The following is a 15,038-nucleotide window of genomic DNA, read 5'->3' on the forward strand; positions in this document are numbered from 1 at the left end:
GATAGATGAGAGTTGGGTGGCAGTATACATTTTGAGAGAGAGAGAGAGATATTAGATAGATAGATAGATAGATAGATAGATAGATAGATAGATAGATAGATAGATAGATGAGAGTTGGGTGGCAGTACACATTTTGAGAGAGAGAGAGAGAGAGAGAGAGAGAGAGAGAGAGAGAGAGAGATTAGATAGATAGATAGATAGACAGACAGATAGATAGATAGATAGATGAGAGAGTTGGGTGGTAGTATACATTGAGAGAGAGAGAGAGCGAGAGCGATCCTAAGCGATGGTCGATTGGCAACAAAGCCTGGCCCAGCCCCCCCGCTTTGCCACGCTTGTCCGGGAACGCCGCTCCTGGCAATTCTTCCCAGGAACGTCTGGACGGCGCAGAGAGCCAGGTTCGCTTCGAAGGAGGCGCGCGGGGCCGGAGTTAGGGTGGGTGGGATCCTCTCTCAGGCGCCCCTCCCGCCCCCGGGAGGCGGGAGGTGGGGGGGGGAAAGCAACCCTTGCCCGGGCCCCGTCCCGTGGCTGCTCCTCCACGAGACCCCCCCCCATCCCCAGGAGTTCACGCCACGCGCCCCTTGGCCCGCGCGGGTTCCTTAGACTCCGGCGCAGAGGCTCTTCTCCCCCCCGGCGGGCGCGGGGCTTCCCCTCCGCCCCTTCCCCTTCTTCATGCCGCCCTCCCCCCCGCCGGGCGCGACTCCCCGCGGATGCCCTGCTCGCTTCTCCCGCGGTAAGGCGCCCCAACAAAAGCCGGTCGGCCGGGGAAGGGATCCCGAGCGTTGGGCCACGGGGAGGGAGCCAGGGGGGGGGGCTCTGGAGGGAGGGAGGGAGCCGGGGGGGGCTCTGGAGGGAGGGAGGGAGAAAGGGCAGGGGGGGGTCTGGAGGGGAGGGGGGGGTTGGAGGGGGAGGGAGGGAGCCAGGGAGGTGGGCTTGGAGGTAGGGGGGCTCTGGGGGGGAGGGAGGGAGCCAGGGAGGGGGAGCTCTGGAGGGAGGGAGACAGGGGGGGGCTAGGAGGGAGGGAGGGAGCCGGGAGGGGGCTCTGGAGGGAGGGGGGGCTCGGAGGGGGAGGGAGGATGGGAGCCATGGGAGGGGGCTCTGGAGGGAGGGAGGGAGCCAAGGAGGGGGATTGGAGGGAGGGGGGCTCTGGAGGGAGGAGGGAGGGAGCCAGGGAGGGGGCTCTGGGGGGAAGGGGGGGAGGGAGCAGGGAGAGGGTCGGGGGGAGGAGGGAGCAGGGAGGGGGCTCTGGGGGAAGGGGGGGAGGGAGCCAGGGAGGGGCTCTGGGGGGGACGGGAGGGAGCCAGGGGGGCGTCTGGGGGAGGGAGCCGGGGGGGCTCTGGAGGGGGGAGGGAGGGAGCCAGGGAGGGGCTCTGGGGGGGAGGGAGGGAGGCTCTGGGGGGAAGGGGGGAGGGAGCAAGGGAGGGGCTCTGGGGGGGAGGGAGGGAGTCAGGGAGGGGCTCTGGGGGGAAGGGGGGGAGGGAGCAAGGGAGGCGCTCTGGGGGGAAGGGGGGGAGGGAGCCAGGGAGGGGCTCTGGGGGAAGGAAGGAGGGAGGGAGCCGGGGGGGCCCGGGGGGACGGAGAGAGGCTCCCACCCACCCGCCCCTTCCTCCCTCTTCAACCTGGCGCCGGAGGGCGGGGGCGCGCTGCTCCGGCTCGGCTCCTGCGCTTCGCTTCCAGGGACGCCCGGCTGGTAGGCAGGCGCGAGTCGCTGAGCGGCAGAGGCCCCCGGCCCGCTCGGCCCGGGCAAGCGAACGGGGTCTCTCGCCCGGCCCGCCAGCCCCCACCCCCGGAGAGAGAGAGAGAGAGAGAGAGACTCAGGCGGGCGGGGGCGCTCCAGGCTTTGCGGGACTCCAGGTACAACTCCCGTTTCAGCTCCGCCGTCGCCTCCCCCCGACCCCTGCCCGTCTACGGTCGCCCCCTCCGAGAGGCGGGAAACCCACCTCCCTTTGGGTCGCTCCCTCCCTCCGGAGAAAGTCGGGCGAGGTTTTCCAAGGAGCGGGACACTTTCATCCAGGCCGGGAGCGCTTCCCTCCCCGGGAGCCTTGGAAAGCCCGTCGGGGACGGGGGAAGGACAGCGACCCCCCCCCCCGCTCTGCCTCTGCAGGGGTATTGGAGGGACGGGGGGCGCGCGGAATGCCGAGGCCCGCTGGAGTTGCCGACACGGATCCCCTTTGCAGAAACAGACGCAAGTGGGCGCTTGGCCGGGGGTTGCAGGGGCTGGTGTGTGTGTGTGTGTGTGTGTGTGTGTGTGTGTGTGTGTCTTTCGTGGTGTGAGGGGAAGATGAACGCGGGGCGGGGGGGAGCAACGAGGGCTCAAGGAAATGCATGCAAAGCGTGCCACCTTCCCTGGGGATGGGGGATATGGGGACCCCGGCCGGGAGCACCCAGCCTCGAAGGGGTTGATGCGCAGGGAAGGAAAAAAAAAATGGAGGAGATTCTGTAGTCCAATCCCCAAATTTAGGAGTAAAAGGCTCCTGAAAAGAGTCGAAACGCTGGAAGAGTTGGAAAAAGACTTTTCAAAGATCTCGGGAGGCGACGCGAAGTTGCGCCTCCTGGAAGCGCAAAGGCGCAGGCAGAACCAACCCGCTGTGCGCGCGGGAGTTGAAGCAGCGGCACCGCCCTCCTCCTCCTCTCCTCCCCCTCCCCCTTCCCCCTTCACTTTCTAGGTGGAGCTTTGGGGGAGGGGAGGGCGCTTTCACCAACCCCTCCCTTCTCGCTTTCCACCTGAAACCGCAGTTTACCAACGGGAGCAGATTGGGAAGAAGGTGCCTACTCGGGATCTGCAGCTCTAGGGCGCAAAGAAGGAGGGGAGGGGGGGGGGAGAGAGCAGAGAACCGACTGGAACGGTCCCCGAAGGCTTGTTTTTTTTTTTTTTTTCTTGGAGGTGGGGGGGGACCCGCCGTGCTGGAAGGTTATGACTGAGAGCTGGAGGTGGAAATGAGAAAGGCAGCGGAGGATCGCGGTAAGCTGTCCGTTTTTACGCGCGGAGTACTTTCCAACAAAGCCCTCCGTGGCGGAGCTTGGCGTGCGGAATCTTTCAAAGAGGGGGGGTGCGGGAGGGGGGTAGGAAGGAAGGTGTTCCCCCCCGCCCCTCCCCTCCCCTCGGGGGCTTTTTTCTCTGCCTCCGGGCAGCCTTTTCCCATCTCAACTCCAAGAAAGTGGAGATCTTATGGCTGGGGGCGACTTTGCGGATTTTTTTCCCCTAAGGCAGAGTTTCCCAATCTTGGCAACCTCAAGAAAGGTGGACTACAACTCCCAGAAATCCCCAGCCAGCATGGCTGGCTGGGGATTTCTGGGAGTTGAAGTCCACCTTTCTTGAGGTTGCCAAGATTGGGAAACACCGCCCTAAGGGTGTCCCCAGGACCAGGGGCGCGGGGCGGGCTTATTTATTGATTTTCCTGGAGAGCTCAAAAACTCCTGCAAAACTCCCCCCCCCCCCCCCGGGAAACAAACAGCATTAGAAAGGGGGTTTGAAGAAGCGTGGCTCCAAACTAGGCGGCCGTTCAGCTGAAGAAAAGACCCAGCAGCTCCACGTGTAAAACAGGTGCTCTCCTCTCCCCTTAACCCCGCCGGTCTGTTGACTCTTGGTAAGTCTCTTTTGTTCCTGAAGGGTGTAGTAATGGAAACGCTGAAGAATTTGTTGGGACGAGGTGGCTCGCCCTTTTTAGAGAGGAATCCTTGCGGCGGATTTTTTAAAAAAAAAAGGAAGCTGCGGTTCTTGGGAGCTATTTTATTTATCTATTTATTTATTTATTTTATGAGACTTATATACCGCTTTAAGTGCAAGCACTCTCTAAGCGGTGTACACCAGTAAGCAATGTATATCTATATATTTACATGGCCCCCAACAATCTGGGTCCTCATTTTACCTACCCCGGAAGGATGGAAGGCTGAGTCAACCTTGAGCCGGTGAGATTTGAACCGCTGACCTGCTGAACACAGTCGGCTAAAGTGGCCTGCAGGGCTGCCTTCCCAGCTTGACTTTGGCACCCCAGGGACACGACTTGGGGTCCCTGCTCACCTGTCATGTTTAATGGAGGGTATGGGGGTAGAATAGAGTAGAGCTGGAAGGGACCTTGGAGGTCTTCTAGTCCAGCCCCCTGCTCAAGCAGGAGAACCTATATACCGTCTCAGACAAGTGACTGTCCAGTCTCTTCTTAAAAAATCTCCAGTGATGGAGAGCCCACAATTTTTGGTAGCAAGCTGTTCCTCTGGTTGATTGTCCTCACTGTCAGGAAGTTTCTCCTTCATTCCAGGTTGCTTCTCTCTTTAATCAGTTTCCAACCATTGTTTCTCATCCTTCCCTCTGGTGCTTTGGAGAATGATTTGACCCCCTTTTCTTGGTGGCAGCCCCTCAAATACTGGAATGCTGCTGCTATCGTGTCACCCCTGTTTCTCCCTTTCTTTAGACTAGCCACACCCAAGTCCTGCAGCTGTTCTTATCTCTTGGGATGTCCTCTCAACTTGGAGCTCAGATGGGAAGTGAGGGAGGCACAAAATGTTTTGGGTGGAAACCTTCCAGACAGGAAAGGGTGGTTTTGAGTGAGTCTGCCTGGACCCAAAATAGAGTGTCAGATGCCAACATTTTGAGCCCCAGCTCTGTGGCTGCCTTGATTTTAATTCTTCACCGTAGCTGAGAAAATAAGAGTGACAGGCTCTTCTCAAGGGCAGGAAATAAGGAATCCAGGCCGTTCAAAGGAATATAGGTTTACTGTACGTTAAATCTCTCTTTGAGAATCTTAAATCTGAATTGCTAGCGGCCAAAAGCAAATTGGTGGTAAACAAGGGTCAATGCAATTCAAAATGGGCTGGATTTAGATCCCTTGGGAGTGTGAAGGAACTTGAGAGTGATAATGGATCTAACCCAGTGGAGGGATTCAGCCAGTTCGCACCCCTTCGGCAGAACCGGTAGCTAATTGTTGGTTGCCCAGGCCCAGAATGGACTTCTGGAAGTGGCATCCACACAGAGAACCGGTGGTTCACAAATTTGAAGGCCACTCTCGGATGCCTCCTGGAAACAAACTAATATAATAATAATAATAATAATAATAATAGTAATAATAATAATAATAATAATAGTAATAGCAACAATGGTTCATTGGAAGATCTGCAAAAAATATCATTTGCCTGTAAGCAAAAACTGGTGGGATCATAAAATAGAGAAAGTCATAGAAAATGATAAAATTAAACTGCTCTGGGACTTCAGAATTCAAACAGACAAGCACCTGCAACATAACACCCAGACTTAACAATTGTCAATAAGAAAGACAAAAAAGTCTGGATAGTGGACGTGGCAGTGCCTGGAGACAGCAGACTAGACGAGAAAGAACTGGAGAAGATAACAAAATACAAAGACCTACAAATAGAAATAGAAAGACTGTGGCAAAAGCAAGCAAGGGTAGTACCAATAGTCATAGGCGCCTTGGGTGCAATCCCAAAACAACTGGAGCACCACTGGAACACCATCATCGGCATTGACAAATTCGCTATTAGTCAATTGCAAAAGGCGGCCTTACTAGGAACTGCTTCCATCCTGCGACGAGACCTGTAATACCATCAAACATCCACATCTGCCTATCCCAGGTCCTGGGTAAGGACTCGATAGGTAGACAAAATGCCAAATCCAGTCTGAACATCTGGCTGACTGTGCGATGATCCATAATAATAATAAAGTTGGAAGGGACCTTGGAGGTCATCTAGTCCAGGGCTTTTCAATCTGTGGTACGGGTACCACCTGTGGTACAGTGGCACCTGGAAGGTGGTACGCGACCATCCTAGAAAAGTGGTAGCGGGGGAGGGGAATGATTCTGAACCAGTGACAGCACCCCACAAGCCTGAGCGAGAGACGGCTGGAGCTGCAGGGCTGTCAGGGCTCAGCGGAAGCGCCAGGATCAGGGCTGCTTTCCAGCTGATCGGAGCTTCTTTGGGGCTGTCAGGGCTCAGTGGAAGCGCCAGGCTCCGCGCCAGGCTCCAGCTGGAGCTCGGCGCTGATCCTGGCGCTTCTGCTGAGCCCAGAAGAAGCTCCGATCAGCTGGAATGTTGCAGCATCTCCAGAGTCTTGTGATTTACATTCAGATGCTTGGCAACTGATTCATATTCATGGCAGTCATAGTGTCCCGGGGTCTCAGCAGACAGGAATAAAAACCAAACACCCCCACTCCACCCCCGCTGCCAATCCTCAACAGAAATGCTCACAACAATGAAACAAGAGGAAGAGGGCCGCCGGGCGGGCAGGCAGGTGTCTGGCTTGGCTGTGGCTTGGGGGGCACTTTTTTCAGTGCCATTGTAACTTCGAACAGTCACTAAGCGAATTGTTGTAAGTCAAGGACTACCTGTACATCATTTTTTTTCCTTTTTTTTTTTTTGGTCATCAAGTTTTTGACTCCTTGCTAGGCGACTGGTGGTCCTCGGATGTTGCCATATCCTAAAAGTGGTACAATGGGTGAACAGGTTGAAAAGCCCTGTTCTAGTCCAACCCCCTGCTCAGACAGGAAACCCTACACCATTTCGGGCAAATGGCCGTCCAGTCTCTTCTTAAAAACCTCCAGCGTTGGAGCATTCACAACTTCTGGAGGCAGGTTGTTCCACTGGTTAATTGTTCTCCCTGTCAGGAAGTTTCTCCTTAGTTCTAGGTTGCTTCTCTCCTTGATTGACTGCTTTTGACTGATTTTCTTTAAACAAATATTTGGGGAAAAGTCAGAGCTCATGTGTCCGTTTTGGGGGCGGTTGCACAGCTGTGCTTTGAAGCACGTGATGTAAATCGGAGCCCAGCCACTCCGTGTATTATGGGAGTGTGGCTAATAATGCTGAGGAAGTCTTCCCATTGGAAAATGAAAGCCCATGTTGCCTTGTTGTTATTGTTGTTGAAGATTAGAATGTTGTCTAGTTGCCCAGGATTCGTATGCGATGTTGAGCTTCCGGGCTGTATGCTAAGGGTAAGGACCGTCCTGCTCTTTTTTTTTTTTTTTTGGCTTTTTGACGATTGCTTCCTTTCAAGGACAGTCAGTGCTTGGGAAAACTGGTGCAAATTACCAGAAATGGGAGGAGACTTCCAAGTCCTAAGGCAGGGGTCTTCAAACTTGGCCCTTTGATGACTTGTGGACTTCAACGGCCAGAATTCCTCAGCCAGGCACACAGTGTGTGCCTGGCTGAGGAATTCTGGCCGTTGAAGTCCACAAGTCATCAAAGGGCCAAGTTTGAAGACCCCTGCACTAAAGGTTTATTGCATGCTACCTACACACAAGAATCTGATCTATTAATGGCCAGTACTAAATTGATGCTGGATAAGAGTCAATGGAATTCACGGAAGGCTGGACTCAATCAGTCCATCATTGTGGGAACTCAGTGATTGCAGACTGATGATGCATTTCACCCCACCCTCATCCTGCCCATCTCCCACATCTGTGTCACATCTGTGTCATCCCCGTTAGGTTGAGTTCCTAAGAGTCAGCCAACGGGGGCCTTTGATCCCATCACATCCACCATGTCCAGCCTTCTAGAATGAAATGGATGAGAAAGCAAATCGTGTAGAAAGCAGGACAGTGTGACTGACCGAATCCCGTATCTATTCCCTTTTTTTTCCCCAAAGAAGGAAATTCTTTTTCTTTAGAGCAGTGGTTCCTGACCTTTTCTATACCCTGCACCCCTACAACACTTCTGATATAATTTCGCACCCCTTTTACAAAAGTTTGAAATAACAGCAACGTATTATGTGTATACACCAGGGGTGTCAAACTCAATTTCATTGAGGGCCGCATCAGCATTGTGGTTGCCCTTGGGGGGCTGGGTGGGTGTGGCCAGAGTGGGTAAAGCCTACTGGGTGGGTGTGGATGGAGTGGGTATGGCCTACTGGGTGGGCGTGGCCAGCTCTACATCGTTCGCGTCAAGGGTGACTGTGGGGGCCTGGGCAGGAGTGGGACAGATCTGGGGGTCTCTGGCAGAAGGGGGTGGGACCGGGGCAAGCGCCAAGGCATGGTCCATTTCTTCATTCCTCACAAAGGGTGACCCCTCCCCAGCATGCACCCAGGGGGTGCGGGTGATGCGGCAGGGGCTGGTTCCTCGCTGTTTCCGGATGGCCTTGTGGAGCTAAGACTGAATGCGTTTCAGCCCAGATGGCCACCACAAAATTGTACATTGGCTCCCGGCCGGACTGGGCCAGGGCCAAGGCAGCGTGGGCAGTTCCCTCACAGTTTCCAGGATGGCTTCGCGGGCCACATGAAACCACTTCGTGGGCCGCATCCGGCCCCCGGGCCTTGTGTTTGACATGTCTGGTATACACTATAATTTTGAAAACCCAAGTTTTTGTAGCCCCTGGAATATCGTCCCGCACCCCCGGGGGGGGGGCACGAGTGCCCCCCAGTTGCGAAGCCCTGCCTTATAATTTTGAAAACCCTAGTTTTTGCACCCCCTGGAATATCATCTCACACCCCCAGGGGGTACGAGCACCCCCAGTTGCGAAGCCGTGCTTTAGAGACTCTATTTTCAGCACAGTTGAGTTTGGGGCAGGGGCCAAATCGTCCCACCCTACCAGGGAATCAGTCTTTGGCAAAATGGATGCAGACGAAAGCTTTCCTAGGAAGGGAGGAGAGAACTATAAACAAACATTCCAAAATAGTAGGTGATGAAAGCCTTAGGCTAAGGCAGTGTTTCTCAACCTGGACAAGGTTGAGAAACACTGGGCTAAAGGAAGGGAGAATACTAAGAGGCCCCTCGTGGCTCAGCTCAGTGCGTGAAGACTTTAAAGAGGCATCAGCGAGGACTCTGCCAGCTGGCTGGGAAATTGTCTGGTCAGCTTAAAGGTTTGATTCAATAATCCAGACCTTAGAGCAGACCAGGGAAATATTTATTAGTTTTTGTAAATGTAAATGTAAACCCTGCCTTTCCACTTAAAATGAGTCCCTTGGGTGGCTCACCGTAGCTGCAACAAAATGCAAAACCTAGCATAGGATAGGATAGGCTAGGATAGGATAGGGCAAGGCAGAACAGAATATAGAATAGAATGGAATGGAATGGAATGGAATGGAATGGAATGGAATAGAATAGAATAGAATTGAATAGAATAGAACTGAATAGAATAGAATAGAATATGGAATAAAATAGAATAGAATATGGAATAGAATAGAATAGAATATAGAATGAATAGAATAGAATAGAATAGAATAGAATAGAATAGAATAGAATAGAATAATAGATTTGGAAGGGACCTCGGAGGTCATCTAGTCCAATCCCCTGCTCAAGCAGGAAACCCTCTGCCATTTCAGACAAATGGTTGTCCAATCTCTTCTTTAAAACCTCCAGTGTTGGAGTACCCACAACTTCTGGAGGCAAGTTGTTCCATGGGTTAATTGTTCTCACTGTCAGGAAATTTTTCCTTAGTTCCAGGTTGCTTCTCTCCTTGATGAGTTTCCATCTGTTGCTTCTTGTCCTGCCTTCAGGGGCTTTGGAGAATGGCTTGACTCCCTCTTCTTTGGGGCAACCCCTGAGATACTGGAAGACTGTTATCATGTCCCCCCTCGTCCTTCTCTTCATTAAAGTAGACATGCCCAATTCCAGCAACCATTCATTGTAAGTTTTATCCTCCAGTCCCCTAATCATCTTTGTTGCTCTTCTCTGCACTCTTTCTACAGTCTCAGCATCTTTTTTAATGTGGTGACCAAAACTGGATGCAGTATTCCACAGATTTCACTTAACAACCGTGCTACTAATTTAGCAACTGGCTAAATAATTGGCAAGGAAATTCCTACAACGGGGCAAAACTCACAACACACTTCTCTCTTAACCACGTACACGGGGAACCCAGTTGTGATCGTACGTTGAGGGCCTCCTGTACTGCACACTCTAACCCAGTGTTTCTCAACCTTGACAATTTTAAGGCCTATGGACTTCAACTCCCAGAATTCCACAGCCAGCATTGCTGTTCTGGTGGAATTCTGGGAGTTGAAGTCCACAGGCCTTAAAATTGTCAAGGTTGAGAAACACTGCTCTAACCGCACCGCCGCCACCGTAGCCAGTTACCGAAACGAGAGCCACAACTCTTAGCAACTTTGCCTCCCGCTTGAGAGTTTCGGTCATTGATGGGTTGGGTAGAGGAGAAAGTTGCCTGTCAGCGTCTCAGGGACCAGAATAATAGGACATTGTACAACTGGAGAAGTCGTTGGCTGCAGGACACACTGTCGGTTTGAGCAACGATCCGGGAAGGTGCTAACGAAACGGGAGTGTGAGTTTTCGGAACTGGCCTTGAACTGGCAGGTGCTCGGTTGAAAAAAAAAAAAAAAAAATCGAACCGTCACATACTTTACAGCAATCCAGGGATGTTTTACAATCCAGTTTAGCCTGTTCCGATGGTGCTTTCGGGACGTTTGAGAGCTGCTTCCAATTCTGGAGAAACCTGATTGACCGCAGGTGCTGATTGTGCTGAGGGAGAAAGTGGGTGAGCTTGCAACAGTGTGCATCGAACAGGGCCGCTGTGTTGCACGGCTGGGAGCGGGAGGGTGACCCAATTAGGCAGCGATAATTAGCCTGGCAGCAGAGGCCTCGTTCCCTGGAAATCATTCGCATGCTGTGTTTGTGTCTGATGGGGAAAGTGGAGACAAGTTCTCAAGATGGTATCAGAGCTGCGCGCTGAATGGAAACTTTCCACCCGGGATTGTGCTTTCTTCAGGTCTGTTATGCAACTGGAAACTCTGCTTCAGAAAGAATTGGGCCATATTGCAAACGGTGAGGCCAAAGAGGGAAATAAAAATGAGCTTGGAACCTAGAAAATAGAATAGAATGGAATGGAATTACGGAATAGAATAGAATTAGAGAATAGAATAGAATAGAATTACGGAATAGAATAGAATTATGGAATAAAATTACGGAATAGAATTACAGAAAAGAAAAAAGTAAGAGAAAGAAAGAAACAAAGAAAGAAAAAGAGGAATGGAAGGAAGGAAAGAAAGAAAGAAAGGGAAAGAAAGAAAGAAAGAGAAAGAAAGAGAGAGAGAGAGAGAAAGAAAGAAACAAAGAAAAAGAAAGGAAAGGGGGGAAGGAGGAAAACAAAAAGAGAAAGAAAGAAAAAAGAAGAAAGAAAAAGAAAAAAGAAAGGGAAGGAGGAAAACAAAGAAAAAGAAAAAGGAAGGAAAAAAGGAAAGAAAGAAAAAGAAAAAGAAAGGAAAGGAGGGAAGGAGGAAAACAAAGAGAAAGAAAGAAAGGAAGAAAGAAAGAAAAAAGAAAGGGAAGGAGGAAAAGAAAGAAAGAAAGAAAAGAAGAAAGAAAGAAAGAAAGAAAAAGAAAAAAGAAAGGGAAGGAGGGAAGGAGGAAAACAAAGAAAGAAAAAGGAAGGAAAAAAGGAAAGAAAGAAAGAAAAAGAAAGGAAAGGAGGGAAGGAGGAAAACAAAGAAAGAGAAAGAAAGGAAGACAGAAAGAAAGAAAAAAGGGAAGGAGGGAAGGAGGAAAAGAAAGAAAGAAAAAGAAAATCATTATCCTGACAGAACTCTCTGAAGCAATGGGTCCCTCAAATGGCATCTGCAGGAAAGATCGGTTGGGTTACTCATTAAGTTTCCACAGCTAAGTGGAACTCGAATCTTGAGCACTGCACCTTGTTGGCTCTCTCGTTTCTGTCGTGCTGAGGTTCCAGACCATCCAGAACAGAGGTCTCCAAACTTGTCAACTTTAAGTCTTTTAGACTTCAACTCCCAGAAGTCCTCAGCCAGCCAACATAGCTGAGGGGAGTCGGAAGTTGAACCCATGCTGGCTGGAGAATTCTGGGAGTGGAAGTCCACAGATCCAGTGTAGAAGTATACCTGGGTTCTAGATCAGGGCTTTTCCAACTGGGCAACCTTAAGACTTGTGGACTTCCACTCCCAGAATTCCTCCCTGAGGCGAAGTTGGAAGTTGAACCCATGCTGGCTGGGGAATTCTGGGAGTGGAAGTCCACAAGTCTTAAAGTTGCCATGTTTGCAGACCCAGAACCCAGATACGCCTCCACACTGCAGCTGTGGACCATCTGAAGCCTGACTTTTGTCTCCTTCCCTTGACTCGTAATGGAAGTGGAGCGTCCAAAACAACAGGCAGAGCAGAACCCTGCTGATCCTGACAGCCACTTGCTGTGTTTCTGGAAAAGGAAATGAGCTGATGAGTACATTTGGTCTTTCGAAAGGATGTTGTGGGCTTTTTGCAAAATGCCACAGGCAGCCGCAAAACATTCCTCTGCCAGATGGCTGAGTTGGTCCCCTTTGCGTCCCAGAACCCGCCAGAGACACGGTTTTCTGTTCCATGGAGAGGTCAGGCCGAAATGCTTGCAAAGAAAGCCCCGGGGCTGCATCCAGCCAGCCTTTTCATCTCCTACGGGTGTCCCTGGGGACAATCCAGGTTTGTCCGAGGCTGACATTCAATAGGACTTATTTTTTGTTTTTGTTGTAGAATTAAAACAAATTTTAGGCCACCCACTGTGAAGATGCTGAGAGGCCTCCTTTGCTGATTTTTGGGGGGGGGGCGGGGAAACGGGGCATTGTGGTCGAAACCAGCTCAGATTTTGGACGGGCCAAGGGTAGGTTAGATGGGGCCAATCCCATAGCATCGTTGTGCCCTTTTTTGCTGCCAACAACACGGGGGGGGGGGGGCAACATCCATCAATTGGAACAAATCTCTGTATTTTAATTGCGTTGTACTACATTGCATTGGGTTGCAGCTTTGTATTCTATTTATTTTTACCCTTTTTATAAAGAACTTAAGAAGGCAACCACGCCTCATACTCCTTCCTCGTCCTGTTTTTTCCCTACAACACCAACCCTGTGGCCAGTTAAGGATCGTTCATTGTCCTTGAACAAGCTGAAAAAATGATTTACCAAATGCATCCAAATGCTGATCATAGAATTGCAGGGACCTCAAAGATCATCTGTTGTGTAGGAAAACCAATGAACGCCTGACTTATCTTACTTTCTACTCCATTTCCAGTATAGGCAACATCAGGTATTCTATTCTATTCTATTCTATTCTATTCTATTCTATTCTATTCTATTCTATTCTATTCTATTCTATTCTATTCTATTCCATTCCATTCCATTCCATTCCATTCCATTCCAGTTCTATTCTCTTCTGTTCTCTTCTGTTCCTTATTCTGTTCTGTTCTATTTTGTTTTGTTCCATTCCGTTCCGTTCCATTCAATTCCATTTTCTATTCTATTTTATTCTATTCTGTTCTATTTTCTATTCTATTTTCTATTCTATTTTCTGTTCTATTCTATTCTATTCTATTCTATTCTATTCTATTCTATTCTATTCTATTCTATTCTATTCTATTCTATTCTATTCTATTCATTCCACTCCACTCCACTCATTCCATTCCACTCCACTCCACTCCATTCTATTCCATTCTTATTATTCTATTCTATTCTATTCTATTCTATTCTATGCTATGCTATGCTATGCTATGCTACGCTACGCTACGCTACGCTACGCTACGCTACGCTACTCTACTCTACTCTACTCTAGGAGGAGGAGAAAGAGGAGAAGGAGCTGGTAGAGAGAGAAATACTAACTAGTATGCTAAGCAGAAACACAGTTTTCAACATTGAGGCTCAATGTGTAATATTTAGTGTGAATTTCTTTTTCATTTTGAGATCGTGATATGAGAGTGAAATAATTCCCTAATTTGGATTTGCAGTCCCCCCACCCCTTTTCTTAATATGTCTGACTCCCATTGAAATTGTCAAGCATTTAACGTTTTTGGTATGTGCTCCGTTTCTTTACCCCGGTTTTTTAAAACTGCATTTTAAACCTTCCTTGGTTATCTTGGTTTGGTTCTTTTCACTAGGACCATATCACAAATGAAGGCCATCTGTACAAGTTGAACTTGACACTCTTGGGCCTGCCTCCAAGAAATTGTGTTTTTGTTGTTGTTGTTGTTGTTGTTGTTGTTGTTAACCGGAATATGAAGTGAAGCAAATCCCGATGCTTATCGGGACTGTCCTTCTGCATCTTGGCTTGTTTTGCTGTTGAGGCTTCGTTTCAATCCGTCATTTGAGTTGAGATAGAGTTTGTGTAATACCTTGTGAGACAAATGGGATCTCCGTTCGCCTGAGACCTCTGTTTTAGCAATCTAACCTTTTCCAGACGTCTGTGATCCTTGCCTTCCACCCAGACTAATGTTGTTGTAAACTGAGATAATTCTTTTTTTGCCTACAGCTCCAGTCTTGTAATTCTCACTCTGAATTCCTTCATCAGCTCCCTGTGTTCCTCCTCCTTCTCCTCCTCCTCCTTCCTCTTCTCCTTCTCCTTCTTCTTCTGCATTCTCTTCTCTTCTCTTCTCTTCTTTATTCTATTCTATTCTATTCTATTCTATTCCTTATTTCTTATTCTATTCTATTCTATTCTATTCTATTCTATTCTATTCTATTCTATTCTATTCCCTTATTTCTTATTCTATTCTATTCTATTCTATTCTATTCTATTCTATTCTATTCTATTCTATTCTATTCTATTCTACCTTATTTCTTATTCTATTCTATTCTATTCTATTCTATTCTATTCTATTCTATTCTATTCTATTCCTTATTTCTTATTCTATTCTATTCTACTCTACTCTACTCTATTCTATTCTATTCCTTATTTCCTATTCTATTCTATTCTATTCTATTCTATTCTATTCTATTCTATTCTATTCTATTCTATTCTATTCTATTCTATTCCTTATTTCTTATTCTATTCTATTCTACTCTACTCTACTCTACTCTATTCTATTCTATTCCTTATTTCCTATTCTATTCTATTCTATTCTATTCTATTCTATTCTATTCTATTCTATTCTATTCTATTCTATTCTATTCTATTCTTTAATAAGGGGTATTTTTTATGTTTCAGATATAAAAATCAAGTTTGGTCTATTTTTTTTTCTTTTTTTCTTTTACAAATCAATGCAGTGTTTGCTCGTATACAATTGTCTATCAAACCTCGGACGTAGCTCACAGTTTACTTGATCTGATTTGGGAGTTTGATTGGACTCAAAATTGTTGCAATCGTTTAAAAAGCCAGGCGGCTTCGACAAACTTGTGTGGCCC

The 15,038-nt window shown here is 48.9% G+C and overlaps 1 protein-coding gene across 6 annotated transcripts in view; it reads left to right on the top strand.

Moving 5' to 3' along the window:
* Positions 1–1,672: 1,672 nt before the first annotated feature.
* NTF3 (neurotrophin 3) overlaps positions 1,673–15,038 on the top strand; it is a 45,340-nt gene continuing 31,974 nt past the window's right edge. Inside the window, exon 1 of one of the 6 annotated variants that reach the window (XM_039318800.1) lies at positions 1,673–1,854. Coding sequence is in view for 2 of the 6 variants with exons in the window: in XM_039318798.1 (XP_039174732.1) it covers positions 10,602–10,716 (115 nt within the window). In the remaining 4 variants the exon portion in view is untranslated. Of the gene's footprint in view, positions 1,855–2,729; positions 2,963–3,470; positions 3,588–9,978; positions 10,717–15,038 lie in introns of those variants that run through there. The other 5 variants (XM_039318801.1, XM_039318799.1, XM_039318802.1 and 2 more) reach the window with 5 other exon arrangements.

The sequence above is a fragment of the Crotalus tigris genome, unplaced genomic scaffold (genome assembly GCF_016545835.1).
Source record: "Crotalus tigris isolate CLP2741 ecotype Arizona unplaced genomic scaffold, ASM1654583v1 scf7180000021561.349155, whole genome shotgun sequence".
Taxonomy (NCBI): Eukaryota; Metazoa; Chordata; class Lepidosauria; order Squamata; family Viperidae; genus Crotalus; species Crotalus tigris.